The 14,127-nt window shown below is 47.2% G+C and overlaps 1 protein-coding gene across 5 annotated transcripts in view; it reads left to right on the top strand.

Moving 5' to 3' along the window:
* Positions 1-196: 196 nt before the first annotated feature.
* The window catches only part of MAPKBP1 (mitogen-activated protein kinase binding protein 1), a 100,655-nt gene continuing 86,724 nt past the window's right edge, over positions 197-14,127 (top strand). For 2 of the 5 annotated variants that reach the window (XM_068193458.1, XM_068193456.1), the window contains exons 1-2: positions 198-470; positions 1,284-1,622. In XM_068193458.1, the coding sequence (XP_068049559.1) occupies positions 1,506-1,622 (117 nt within the window). In that variant the 5' untranslated portion in view covers positions 198-470; positions 1,284-1,505. Of the gene's footprint in view, positions 471-604; positions 743-1,283; positions 1,623-14,127 lie in introns of those variants that run through there. The other 3 variants (XM_068193461.1, XM_068193459.1, XM_068193457.1) reach the window with 3 other exon arrangements.

Genomic DNA, 14,127 nt, shown 5'->3' with positions numbered 1-14,127 from the left:
GGCACAGCCCAGCCCGGGGTCCCCACACAGGCCAGCACGGTGCCCACACACGCCCCGGCGCGGCCTCCGCGCCGCGATCCCTCCGCCAGCGCCGCCCGTCTCCCTCCGCCGCCCCGCGGCCGCGGTTTGGCCCGCGCGGGCCGCCGTAGCGCTGCCGGGCGGCCGGGCCGGGGCCGGGGCCAGGGCGCGGCGGGACGGGCGGGCGCGCGCCCCTGCGCTCCCGGGCTCGGCGGGCGGGTCCCGGCCTGGCCCCGGCGCCTGGCCCGCGCCTGGCACTGCGGAGCCGCCCCCTCGCTGCCGCCCCCTCCCTGCCACTGCCGCCGCCGCCGCCGCCGCCGCCGCCCAGGGTACGGCCCCCGCCCCGCCCGCGGGGGCGGCCCGCGCCGCGGCCCCTCCTCGGGGCAGGCCGGCTGCATGGGCAGGCGCTGCGGGGCACCGTGGGCGCCGGGATCGCCGTTCCTGGGCGCCAGGTGGGAGAGGTTCAGCGCGGCGGGGCGGGCTGGGGCAGGGGGAGGAGGCGCGGCCCCTCAGCCGCAGTGCTGCCGCCGCAGGGAGGAGGAGGCTGCCGGCTGTGCTGGCTTGGACGTTTCTCTCTTCGTCTCCTCTCTTCTGTCTCCCCTTCTCTCTGTCTCTCTCTTTCTTCCCCCCGCCCCCATTTTGCACAGAAGCCGGGAGGATAATTCACTGCAGGCTCTGACTGCATCCCTCTTCCCCCCGGCCACCACCAGCTAGTTCGGGAAAGGTGAAGGTGTTGGCCGGGGCTCTGTAATCCTTGGCAGCAGCTGTAGTGCCTCCTTGATTCACTTTATAAATAGGGGTGGGGGGACGTGGAAACATCGAAATGCCTTTATTATCTGGTATCACATACTGTGTAATTGTGTGGACTTAAAACAGAGATAGATTTGTGAGAGTTAAAAACTCCCCCGTGTGTTTTCTCGGGGTTTTTCTGCGACTCGGTGTTTAATAGTCAAGTACAGCATTGTGCTTTCCGGGCTGTGAAGCATAAGGTGGAATGGACGTGTATGGAGCTAAAGCAAGGGGTGGGAATTTTTGTCTTTGTCATAAGATGATATTGAATTGCAAAATCTAAATTTTGGATTTGGGAATTGGTGTAGATGTGTTAATTGATACTAAATGGATGATAATTTGTGTGGAAACCTCTGAAAATAGTAATGCTGCCTCCATCCTATAAGCTCTTGCGTTTATATTTCTTGCAAAGAATGAGGCTAGAATTCAATTTACTGTGAATATCGTATTGACTCATGGTGCATCTTTCAGTTTAGATTGCTGCTGATTTGATCCTCTGGAATCTGCAAAAGGAAAGTCTGCCAGCCCCTTTGAATAGCTTTGCAGTGTAACAGGAGTGGAGTTCCCGAGCAGAATCGCTGAGAGATATGTGAATGCGTGGGAGCCAAGCTAGGCACATTGGTGTTTCTGCCTCAAACCTGGGCTCGTTCCCCAGGCACAGTCTGTGTGTGGGGTGAACACCTCCGTGGCACCTGGAGATGATGTCAGTCGAAGGGTCTACGATAACAAGTCGGATCAAAAATCTGCTTCGCTCCCCTTCCATTAAGCTGAGGAGAAGCAAGCCTGGGAACAAGCGAGAAGATATAGGCAGCAAGGTGAGTGCTGTGTGGTGCAGCAGCATGCTTTAACTTTGTTGTCTAAGTTTCCATCTGTACTGATGATGCTGCTTTGGGAGACTTGTTATAAATGTAGAGTGATGCAGTGGAACTAACTGATCCATGACTGATCTGTCTTTTAGTTGGGATCGTTGCTTTGCTGCAGATCCTTCTCGAAGCTTGTGTCCCTCTTTTGAAGCATTCTTTTTGCTTGTGTGATATGAACCCAGTCTGTATGAGAAAGCTTTTGTGATTTCCCACACTGTGGTGTATGGAGTTGTTACAGATGACTGGCAGGAGAAATGCAGTGCTGCCTCTTCCTCCATGTTACCAGCTGCTAACCTGCATTACTGGGAGCTGAGGATACAGAAACACCTCTTGTGTGTAAGCAGTTGCTCTCACCCTGCAAAGGAGAGTTCTGTGAGCATGTGGGGAAGGGAAGGATATTATGAAAGATGTGAAACATGTCTTGGAGGTGTCTGTTCAGATAGCACCTGTGTTCCACAGGTTGGGATGTGCTTTCCTTTGTGTGCCTCAGACCACCTTTCCTTGGGGTTATCTTCTGTTGAGTATAATTGGTTCTTAAAATCTGTCATTCTTCTTGGTGTTTTGGAGAATTCCTGACAGACAGTCACTGACTAGGAATTGACTGGTGTCACGAGGAAAGGATGACTTAAGCCTAGCTTCAGGGAGCACAAGAGCTGGGTGGCATTGCCTTGTGCTGGCAGCAGGTGCCTCTGAGTCAGGGCACCTTGTTCTGTCCCTGCCACTGATTCACCTGTAACCTTGGGCAAATCCCTCAGCCTTTGTGTAGCTCTCTGTCTCCATAAATAGAAAACTTAATCCCTCCCCTTTTGCAAAGACTTGCTAATAAATAAGAAATGCTTATAACACACGTCTGAAAAGTGTATTCATTGGTCTCAAAACAGTAATGCTTCTAAATTTCTCTCTTGAAGTGAAGAGTGTATATAAAACTTCAGGGGAAGTAAATGACACTGTACCTAAAAATGGTCTTTCCCCAGCATGACATCCTGTTCTCAGAACTCTGGTTCAGGTCAGTTTCCCTTAGATGGCTCTTTAATACCAAGGAACACAGTATTCTTCTCTTGCCAAGCAAGAGAAAAACCTGCCTGGCTTCCTTAAAGTTGTCTAGGGGAAAGTCCTTGGTGCTTGTGCTTGACCTCAGTGTGTGCATGTGCACGTATGTGCCTTTCATGCAGCCTGTGCACTGCCAGTGAAGTGTGCTTTTTTGGTGTTTGTCACTCTGTATTCTGCAGGGACTTCTACTGGAAGAGACAAAAGCCACTTGTACCCCCCACATATGGTGGGCACTTGATTTTGGCTCTGTGGTCTGCACACTTTTCAGGGCTGGGACCTGCTGCTACATACCCTGGGTATTCTGTGGTACATGTTTCATTTTGCTTTCCTTACACTTGTCTTTTGAGAGAGCCCCATTTTATCCTTCATGCTGTCTCCCAGTGTGCAGCCAGGGCTGCCTGAACCCCTGGGGAGGGATATAATGGATTAATTCTGCACTATCAAATTTTAGGGTTGGATTTTGTCTATCTTATTAGTGAGAGCCATTAATCAGTGAGGTGCAAAGTTACTGATGGGGAGTTTGCTGGCAGAATCAGTTTGGCATTATGAGGAGTTAGGTGCAGGTGTTGGTTTCCTGAAGTGATCAGCTCTGAATTAGCTCAGATGAGTTAGGGTCTGCCATCAGTGGGCCAGCTGGAGGGGGCAAGGTGAAAGGGAGTAGGCCCTTCATCAAAGATCTGACAGATGTTGGATATCTGTGGAGATACTCCCTCTGCTACATGTGTGCTCCTCTGCTTTCCAAGGTGAGAAGCAGTTCTGTTTTTCTAAAATAGCATAAACAGGTTTCAGTCTGCTATTTGCTGTGTGTAAAAACCCCTGGGACTAACGGTGACCATCATACACATCATTCCTGAGGGATCTTTTCTGACCTGCAGGAAGGAGTCTTTGAGGCATCTTTGTCTCTTGGATTTTTTGAGAAAGAACTGCTCCAAGAGCTATATGAAACTGGTCAGGTGGAAGAATGGAAGGGCCAATGAAATTGGTCATCTCAGCTGGATGCTGCTTGGTTACATAGGATGGAGATGGACTGTTGCCCTAAATTAATGCCTGGAAGATGATATTGTGTTTTGCATGTGCAGATGTAGGTGAAGACCCAGCCCTCAACAGCCCTCTGAGTCCCTCAACTTTTTATTGCAACCAGGTGCTCAGTTTAAGGTGGACAAGCACCTTCAGTGGCACTACTTAAACTTCTGTGAACCGTGGTGATTTGGGCTTTTTCCCCTCCAGTGGGAAGTGTCCTGGCTCTTTCCTAAAGAACCCTTTGGGCTTGTGAGGCTTGCCAGGCTGTCTCAGTGGTTAGGGACAGACCCCTCGGGCAGTTTGTCATGCTGAAGAGAAGGCCTGTGAAATTGCCTCCTTTCAGTGAAGCAGCCGTGTACTGCTGGGCTGGCCGTGGGCAGTCTGTGGGAGGCTGGCTCTGCAGAGACCTGTTTGTGCATTGCTGTGGAAGAGGGAGTGTGGGGAGGTAGAGATATTTTGCATGATGGCTGTGCAGGACATGCAGTGTGTTACTTGGGATCTGTACAAGAGAGAACTTGTTTTGTGACTTCCACTAGGACTAATTTTTTGCTGTAATTAATGCATGGTTTTACTGTAGAGCTCCAGGAGATCTCTACAGAAGTAAAACTAAGGAGCCAATAGATAATCATGGAAATTTAAAAAAAGGAAAAGGGGAGAAGGAATGGGAGCTTTAAGTAAAGCTCGTTGGCAAATGGGATGTGGTGTTTTGTTTTGTTACTGCTTTTTGAAAACAGCTTTTGTTTTGTGGGAGTCCTGATTTTGTTGCTGCCTGACTAGTTTTGTGTTTAGACTTCTTTTTTTGTGTGTCTTCTCATGTTCATGGCTTGAATCCACTTTTGCTGTGCTCTCCAGATCTCTATTTTTTGTGTCGAACCAATATAGACCTAGAGTAAGGTGACTTAAGTCTAAGGCTTGTTGATGGTTGGGTTTTGTAATGTATTGGTGTGACGGTTGGAAGCTAAAATTTCCTCAGATAAGTTGATTGGCCTGCATTCAATTTCTAGAGGATTACTAGCCCTGCCAGAAATCCTGCCTTGCATCTGGTCACCGTGCTTGTGATTCCAGTAGAGACACGGGGTTAAAAGCTGGGCACTAAGTGCCTTTGAATCACCCTGCAGAGCAACACTATCCGGACAGAGGGGAAGCTCAGGCCTGACCCATCTCCCATAAAAATGTCCTGGTTGCTGTAGTACCCTGCTCACAGAAGTGATGTACTTAAACAGGAACAGTTCCTGCAGGGGTTGTTTGTATTGTTGAGCTCTACACTTGTAAATATAAACCTCTTTTTAGCTGATGTCGCTGTGCTTGTTTCAGGGGGGATGGTGTGTGCAGGTATCCTTAGTCAAATCAGATTGCGATTGTCAGTGTAGAAACAAATTGCTACAAAACCTGCTACAGGCTTTCCCTGAAGCAGGAAGCCAGCGAATCAAAGAAACACATTTGGAATTTGCTGCTGTTTTCTTTGATCTCTGCTGTTTTTTTCTAAGCCAGAAATATTTTAAGTTGCCTGTTTAAAACAGTGTTTTGACTAAAACCTGAATTCCTCAGCAGGAAGCCATTCAGCAGAGAGCTGTTGTGTTGTGGTCTCTCCCCTCTCCAAGTGGCATGCAAACATGTGCAGCTGGAGTGCTCGTTTCTGCCCCACGATGCTGAATTGGACTGGGTGGCTCTGCAAAACCTTCTTGAGAGCTTTTGTTTTGAAAATGAGCCCTGGCTAAGTTGCTCCTAGTGGGACAGGGTTTCCTGTCCTCCTTTGGTGAGGCATGGTCTGTTCTTACTGCTAGCCAGTAGAAACAAGTACTTCTGTGTACTTCTGTGTCCTGCCAGTGACAGATTTAAGAGGAAAGCAGATCTATGGAAGCTTCAGACCTCTCATGTCTTGTAATTCCAAAAAAGTTATCCAGCTTCTTAATCCCCTGAGAAGCTGGAGGGCTCAGCAGGGACCATAGGCTGTCCTGGACACAGGAGAATGGAGTAATGTTTCTGGTCTGATTGTAGCTTCTTGCCTTCAGCACACAGTCCTTTTTGTTTGAAAATATTGTGGCTTTCAACATGAATTGATGTCAGACCGCTGCTGGTCTTAACTGGATCAGCTGAGAATTGCTGAACCTGAACTGTAACAGAAACAAAAACCAGACAAGTTTGGTTCACTGATATAAATGCATCAAAAATCATCACCTTTTATTAAATCACTTCAGGTGCAGCTGAGGCTTGTTGCAGAGTGAGATTCTTTGTAAGTCTTTGGGAACAACTTGGTCCTGCAGCAGCAGAGCCTGCTGGGTTCCCAGGGAGCTGGGTGTGGGGCTGAGCAGCCTGACTGAGAGGGTGAGGTAGGGAGCAGCCTGTCTGATGCTGACATAAGCTTTTCTTTTGGCAGGATTTGGAAGGGTCTTCTACAAAATGATGACACTTTTGAGTAGCTAGTCAGTGCAGTATTGCCCCATTCACCCTTTTTGTTCCACTGCAGTCTGAGCAGTGCTCAGCCCATCTCTGGGACCAGTACAGCCAGGGACACAGCTGAGGGAATGCCTGTAACCCTGGTCTGGATGTCTGCTACTGTGCCCGTTCTGCTTCAGCATCCATGAATATTGCTTAACCCCAGGTGGTAGCTAGGTATCTCTCTCACAGCTCTGCACTGCTCAGTCTAAACACACACAATTGCTTCCACAGCTTAGGACCTGCTGTTCAGACATAAAAGGATTTCATATCTGTCTCTGGTCAGGCTTATAATGGTGTCCCTTAAAGCACAGTACAAAGGCTGGTTGGGTTCTCCATAGTCAGACCTGCATTTCAGTGGCATGTCTGTATCTGTAGATAGAGTCAGTGGAGCAAGTGAGAATGTAATAGCTCAGGGGTTGAATGTTTCCCTGCTTTGGTTGCTCTGGTCCCTCCCTGTTCCATCCTTGGATATGTGGTGCTCAGGGTGACTCTTATGTTTGTGAATAGTTTCACACACAGCATTTTCTTGTTCCATTCTTCACTCTTTGAATGATATGCCTTGTCCTGAAAATACAGGGTGATCTGGCTAGCTCCCTTGGTCTAAACATGAGTGTTAAATGTGACTTATGTTCACAGAGCATATCAAAGCCAGAGTTTTTCTGCTGGTGAGCTACAGTGCCAGTTGACTTTGGTTCTTGAAGTATAGTGGATATAAAAGCATAAAACAATTCAACATATTTGGTCTTGTAGCCTGCAGTTGTATCCATAAAATACTGATACTTTTTGCCAATCTTGAGGCAAGATTGCTGGCAAGATCTATTCTTCCAGCCACCCCTAAGTCATGTGCTGTCTTGACTGTGAAAGACAGCAGGAAGACATCTTCATGGCAGGGGGAGCATGATGATGTGCTGGGGTGAAGTCAGCATAAATAACAAAAACCAGGTCATTTGCCTCATGGGTTTTAATAGTTCTTGCTTCCTGTGGATGATCATACACTGCTTACCTGGATAGCCTTTCAGAGCTGCTGTGGTCCTGCCTTGAATGTTGTTCTTCACCTCCTTCAGATGAGTTGGGTCCCCTGAGAGGGCACATGGGACTTGGCTAACCTGGCTGGGGAGGCTCATGAGCAGGTTTCACACTGCTGTCCCTGCTGTGCTGGTTGAGCTGTACACAGAATCCCCCCTTTTGTCCATGGGCTGTGAAGTGTGTAGTGTTTGCCAAAGACCTGGCTGGGATAGTAAGACAGCAGAGGTCAGGGCTGTTCAGAGGCATTGCAGGTGGTAGATTTGCTGCTTGCTAGTCAGAGCTATTGTTCACTGTGGTGCTGAGGGGGCTGGTGAAGAAAGGCATCCTCAGACACAGTGGAAAGAGACCTCCTTCAGAGTGTACCATCTGTTTCACTAGCTGCATGCTTAGCTCTTCCTGTGGTGTATTACCTCATGTATTTCATAAGGGCAGAACAATTGAAATGTTGGTTGGGAGTCAGACCTCACTGGGCCAATATCTGATTTTCCATCATCAAAGATCTGTAAGCACCTGTGACTTTTATATTATTTTACACAGTCCTCTGTGTCTAGTGGAAAGAAACTACAGATCACCACCTCCATTTCTGGCGGAGAAAGTGGTGGTCAGCATTTTGATGGCCTGGAAAATTGAAGTAGATGTTTTGTTTCCTGTTGATCAGGTCTTGGGGAGAAGTTGCTTGATTAGCCTCAGTATGATTTTCTCTGTGAGTGAAAGCAAACAACACATACTAGCTACTCTTTGGCTTTTTTCAAAGGTTTTGATGTTTGGTGCCAGGAATGGTGCTTACATGGCACTCATACAGTGCTTAGCCCTGACATTAATGCTGAGTGATCCCAGCTAAGGACTGAATAATTAACTATCACCAAGCCCAGTTTCAGTTACTTCAGGCTTGTGTTTGTGCCTGAGGTACCTGCCTCCGCATAGCTGGAACTTTCTTAGGGCTCTGGAATGTGCGTAGCAGGGTTGTGGCACGCTCACTGCTCTGATTCCCAGCTCCACTTGTGGGCTGGTCCCTGTGCCTGAAACCCTGCAGGCTCTGCCGAGGCTGTACCCACCAAAGGGTGGCTACTGCAATTCAGAAAACCCTCCTACTATTTCGCTTTGCCACAGGGCTGCTTATCCTTGCCCTGAGCATGTTTGTGTGTTGTGCAAGGAAAATGTAACTGGGGCCTGCAGCTGTTGTAATCAGCTGTGCTGTGTGATCTGTATTCAAAAATATCAATGCAAAGTTGACTCATTACTAGTATTTGTATGACCATAGACTGCAGGAGCATCCCATCTCTCTACCTTGCTTTGGTGAGCACTGGACAGATGGGATAAAGTAGACCCAGAGGAGCTTCAGGCTTAAAAAACTAAAGAGATGGAGGGAATGGAATCTGTCTATACAGACATGGTTCCAAACTCCCACAGGAAGTCTGAAGCAGACCTAGGAATTGAATCTTGATCCTCTAAGGCCAAGTCCTAGCCTTAGTCACAAAGCCCAACCTCTTGGAGATTACCAGGGATGTTTCTTGCCTCTCCCATGTGAGGGGGACTTGTGTTCATTTAAGATTATTTGCTTAAAAGTCCACAAACTATGCTGTTGTAAATGCTGACTTGGTCCCATTGTCACTAATGATTTCAGTAGCTCTGGTGCTGATGACTTTCCAACAAGCTCAAGCAGATTAAGCACCATAAGAATTAGAGCTGTAGAAACCCCAGTAAGCCTTGTAAATTTGCTAGTGTCCCAGGAGACCAGTACTGTTGTTAGTTACTGTGGGGAAGCTGATTGAAAATAGTACTGTAGAGAACTATGAACTGCTGGTGTATTCAGAGTTTCCAACTCAATAGCTATAAAAGTCAGACCTGCTTGTTCTCCCAAATACAGTATTAAAATTCACAGTTGGTCAAGATAGCTAATGTGATACAACAACTAATATAAGATTTCTTACCCAATGAAATTTTAACAATGGCATTCCTTCCTTACAGTGATGCTTCTTTAATTTCTGCATCTCCCTGACACTGTGCACAGTTAGTCTGAAATTTCCCCCATCATGGATCTAGAGAGATTGCTTTCTCAGGAAAAAGGTAGATTATCTGAGGTTGCTTCATAGTAGAGAGTCATAACATTAACAAATGTCTTGAGAACAGGCAGATTGAGGAGTTTCTGAAAGGAGAAAGCAACTATAAGGCAGTGCCCATGGATTCAAGGATATAGAGTTATAAAGCTTTCTCCTCCTGTTTTTTCTCTCAAGTAGGCACTGTGAAAAACAGTGCTGCCTCTTCAGAAACCCTTCCCTATTGACAAACAGGCCCAGCACAGGGAATCTGTTTGAAGTGCCGGTATTGAAGTGTTAGCTACCTCTCCTGTGCTCAGAGTTGTAGCCTTTGAGGTCTCCCAAGGGCTTTGAAATTGGCCGCTCACCTTTGAGTAGCACATAAGGGGCTGCTTGCCTTTGAAGTCTTGTTTGTACTAGGAATGCTTTCATTTACAAAAAAAATAGCACCATTGCTCAGGCCAGGCTTTGCACCAAAGGAGCTTGAGTTCATTGCACAGTCCCTAATGCAATCTAGATGCTGGAGATGCTGAAACATTGAATAAGACTGAGGGTGAAAGAAGTGTCTGCAAGACCTGCCTCCTTTTTTGGTGGCACCTCCTTATTTGGTGGCAGGTCTTGGTGTTCAGAACTTGCTGCGCTCTGTGCTTTGGCCATGGTGTGACTGGAACCATGAAGGGATAGGGATGGTGTCAGAAGTATCCTGAGGGGGCATGACTGTCAGGATGTACTTGGCTATGCACTTGCCTGTGCTAGAAAGAATTAGCAAGCTGAGATCCAAAACCAAGCTGTCTTAATCAAAACAGAGTATCAAAAGAGTCTACTGAATGATCCTGTCCCACAGAGAAACAGGCTATATCAGTGAAAGTACTGACTTCTGCCAGTTATGTTTAATCAATACTAGTCTTTTCTGCAAGAGCTTTGTGTGGGCTAAGAGTGATGTTTCTCATGCTCTTAGCCAGTGCTTCTGTGCTGCTGAATTGTATAAAGGTAGAGTGAACCTTGAAATAGAGCTGTGTAATTTTCTTTTAAAATTAAGTTAAAGTTTTTGTATTCTGTGCTCTGCTCTTCAGACTGTCTCTGAGCCTCTTCTTTCTCTCAGTGTAAAACAGACAGGGATCCTTTTCCACTTTCTGCAAAGTGTCCCAGTGTCCAGGGCTTTAAAACAGCTGCATAACTCCTTGTGTTTGCCTTATCTCCCAGTGTTGAACTAGATACAGTGGTTCTGAGCACAGTTGTTTCAAACCTGCTTTGGGGGTATCATCCTTCTTGAGCAGCTGGTCGAAAAGCATTGCTGACTATAAACTGCAACTGACAAATTTGGGATCTGCATTTTTTGCTTCAGCCCATCTTGTCCCAACTCATCTACTTTTCTTGGGCTGAATCATGGCCAGATAGGCTTTAGATATGGTGCCGTTTCCAAACCATGAGGACTGGCAGAAGAGTGTTTGCCCAGTGTGTGCCCCAAAGTCTGCTATGGGAGTGGTGGTTGAGTGGAATGGATACAAGATGACATAAAGTGTTCTTAATGAAATGCATGAACAAATATTTCTGAGTCTGTGGTAGGCCTCAATGAATGTAGCTGTTTCTAGAAGCCTGAGCAGCTTTTGAGGCTGGAATTGGAATTCTACTGTCCTCTGCACCGGGAGGATAATCTTCCTCCCTGATAATCCATGGTTTGTGCTGCCTGTCTCTGCAGGCTTCCCGAGCTTAGCTGTTGAGATGTATTAACACGGAATCAGCAGCGTGAATAACTGGTGCTGGGGGAGGATGAGGGTGAGGTGCTCTGGGTGAGAGGCAGCTTACTTCAGCTTCCTTGCCACTGCTTGCTTTGGCTGTAACTTCTGAAAGAACAGGTCTCCTGCATCACCGTTGTAGTGAGTGTCTTATGGGCACTTGCTTTGTGAAATTCTTGGCCCATTTTCTGTAGCAGGCTGCAAACAAGCTATTTGGTGTCCGAGACCTGCAAAAAATACTTTTCTGATGGAGCCATCAGTGGAAAAATGAGTGTGGTGCTGGGGGAGAAGGTGCAGTGCCTGGACTATCTCTGCTGTGTGTCGAGGCTGCTCCAGGCCCTTGGAATGAATGTCTCTGCTCAGGAGTGTCAGTGTGTAAACACGGCTGTTAATAAAATGGCCAGGGGGCTGATTAATGAATTTCTACACGGCCTGCTGGAGCTGGGGTGGGAGCCAGCACAGCACCCAGGCCACGATTGCATGGTCTGGTTTGCCTGCCTGCTGGCAATTTCACAGCATCTGCCCTGGCTTCTTCCAGGTGCTACAGCCTCCCGTGGCTGTGGGCATGCTGTGGTGTGCTTGGGAAGGGACACTGTGACCCTGCCTATGGCTCTGTGGGTATTCAGTGCCTGGGGAGGGCCCTGCACTGCCTGGGGCCTGTGGCCCTTGGTAAACCTGCAAAGCTTAGTTTAAACATATGTATGGGAAAAGGAGACACCCAAGCTCCCAGTCTATAATATAACAACCCTCTATAATATACTTGGAGTCTGTGTTGTTCCAGATGGTGCCTGGACCTTCATAGTGGAACTCTGGTGACCAAAGTTCTAGGCTGACCAGCAAGGTTGGGAAAGGCCACCAGGTTGCTGTGGCTAATGACGCTGCCCTCCATGGTAGGGGATATGGTGCACTGGGCAGCTTCTGGCTTTGCATTTCTGCCAGGGAAACTGAATTGTCTCATTAGTTTGGAAAAATCTGCCTCTTTGGTGAAAGACAAGTGTTTTACAGGACACCTGGGGACCTCTGAGGTTACAGGGGTTGAGAAATGCTGCTTGCTGTGGACAGTCATGTGATGTTCCCCTGGGAAAATAAGAGTGCTTGTTGCAATAAGGCATTTAATTTTGCTGTCAGTATTTTCCAGAGGTTTAAAACAATTGGGAGCACTCATCACCTACTGCCTAAAGGTTTGTTGGCAAGCAAAATAATCTCTTTCTTTCTGCTCCTAGTTTTTTCTGGCACTTAGGGCCTGTTGTACTGGGAAGAGCAACCCGGCCCTCCTTAGCCGGCAGCCCTGGCTGAGGAGAGGAAGAGGCTGTATAAAGGGTACTATAAGTGTCCAGACAGAGATAAGCTGGTGTTCCTACCCTGGGTTGTGGGGAAGGGAGCTGGGGGCCTGAAACATATTTGTGTAGCATTTGGGATTAGTTGAATTGAGGAGCTCTCATACTGAGGAGATGACAGAACTATAAATCATTAGTGATCTCTGTAGCTGCAGAAACAGTTAGGACAGAAAAAAGGGCTTAGAAACAAAATCCATCATAGAATGTCAAAGTGGGTGGTTTCCCTTGCTGGGGAGAGGGTCTTGTCTCTGGACAGCAGAGGGAATGCTGCCTATGCATTGCAGCCATCTCTCTGGAAGAAGAATTTGCTTCCAGGTCTGCTGCCAGTGTTTTGTCCCATGTCCTGCTCTCCCACTCTCTACTGTGATTTCATTTGGATGCTTTTCTCAGATCCCCAGAAAGTACTGTACAGTGCTGCCAAGCAGGGGGTTTTGCCTTGTAGAGTGTACTTAAATGCTGAAGCCTGGTTGGATGACGGTATTATGTTTCTATTTTTCTCTGTGTGTGTGCGGTTAATACGAAGATCATACTCTGTTCTGGTTGAGTGTACGTTGCTTTTCTTAGTGTGCCTGTTAGTACAGTAACTTACAGCCTGCTCTTTTCCCTTGCTTACAAAGTGACGGTGGTATTATGTTACAGCTGTAATGTATACAGTCTTACACAACTCTTTGTAGCATTTTTAGAGTCGTGATGACCTTGAAAGATTTAAAAGAAAACTGAATGCAAACTCTGGCACCATTCCTGTGGGTGCTTCAGCATATGCTTAATTTTGTGTGGTGAGGTAGTATGAGTGTGAGTGGTTCATTTCACCCAATGGATGTAAAGATAAGTGTCTCTGTGGCCAATTGCAAGATCAGAGTCTGTGTGTGATGATTCATTTAATGCACGTAACTGTATCTGTGTGCATGCCTTATATGTATATCATGCAGTTGTCTTCATCATGTTTTGACCAGCTCAGCTGCACTTTGTCCAATAATCCATATTTCCTGAACATGCTGCTTACCAGTCCTGTAAAACGTGGAATGGAGACTGTTTCTCTTTGCCTTTCTCTTTCACATCCTCCAAGTAAGCAGTTGACCAGAGAAATTCCATTTTTATTTTGTACCTGTGAAATTGGTTTCCTCTTTTCTCCCCATCTAGAAGCTCTCTGACAGAGTGACAGAGCCTCCTCTGATCTAAGCAAGATACTGACCTGGCATGTTCAGGAAGGGCAGTTCCATCCCTAATGTTACAAACAGGTTTATGCAGGATAAAGCTGGGTTATTTATAGCCCAGGAGAAGAGACACCTTTCTCTTCAGAGGTGTGAGATGGTGGTCATTAACTTCCCATAACCAAAGGTGCTGTGCCTTTTTAAATACTTCTGAAGTGTTGATTATGCTTTCCTCCTCTTTAAAGTTCAGTCCCATTGGGTTCAGGCAAAAGAAAGGCAAGCTTTTTCTAAAAACATGTTAATCACATATCTGTCCCCCCCTCTCCACCCTGCAATATTTAGCTATTGCAGAGAAAAATGTGATGAAAGCTTGTTTTTATGTGTGTTGGGAAGACTGACAGGGCTGTGTTTGAAGCCTGTGAGAGGGACAGTCTGGTGAAAGGCATGGTAATTATCACCTCTTGCTTTTCTGCATGTGGGCTGCTGTTTGCAGCTTGGCTCACCTGAGGTCGTGTCAAAGCCTAGGCTCAGCACTGGCATCAGTAACCTGCGAGCTTTCTAGCAAGTTTCTTCCTCGTATAAGTGTCACTGAGACCTCTGCAACCAGTGCTGAGGTAAATACCCTTTGGGTGCTGGGCCAGGGCTCCTGCTCCTTGCCATTC

This window comes from Anomalospiza imberbis, chromosome 6 (assembly GCF_031753505.1).
Source record: "Anomalospiza imberbis isolate Cuckoo-Finch-1a 21T00152 chromosome 6, ASM3175350v1, whole genome shotgun sequence".
Taxonomy (NCBI): Eukaryota; Metazoa; Chordata; class Aves; order Passeriformes; family Viduidae; genus Anomalospiza; species Anomalospiza imberbis.
The sequence above is the reverse complement of the archived record's forward strand: the minus strand, read 5'-3'. Positions and strand labels throughout refer to the sequence as shown.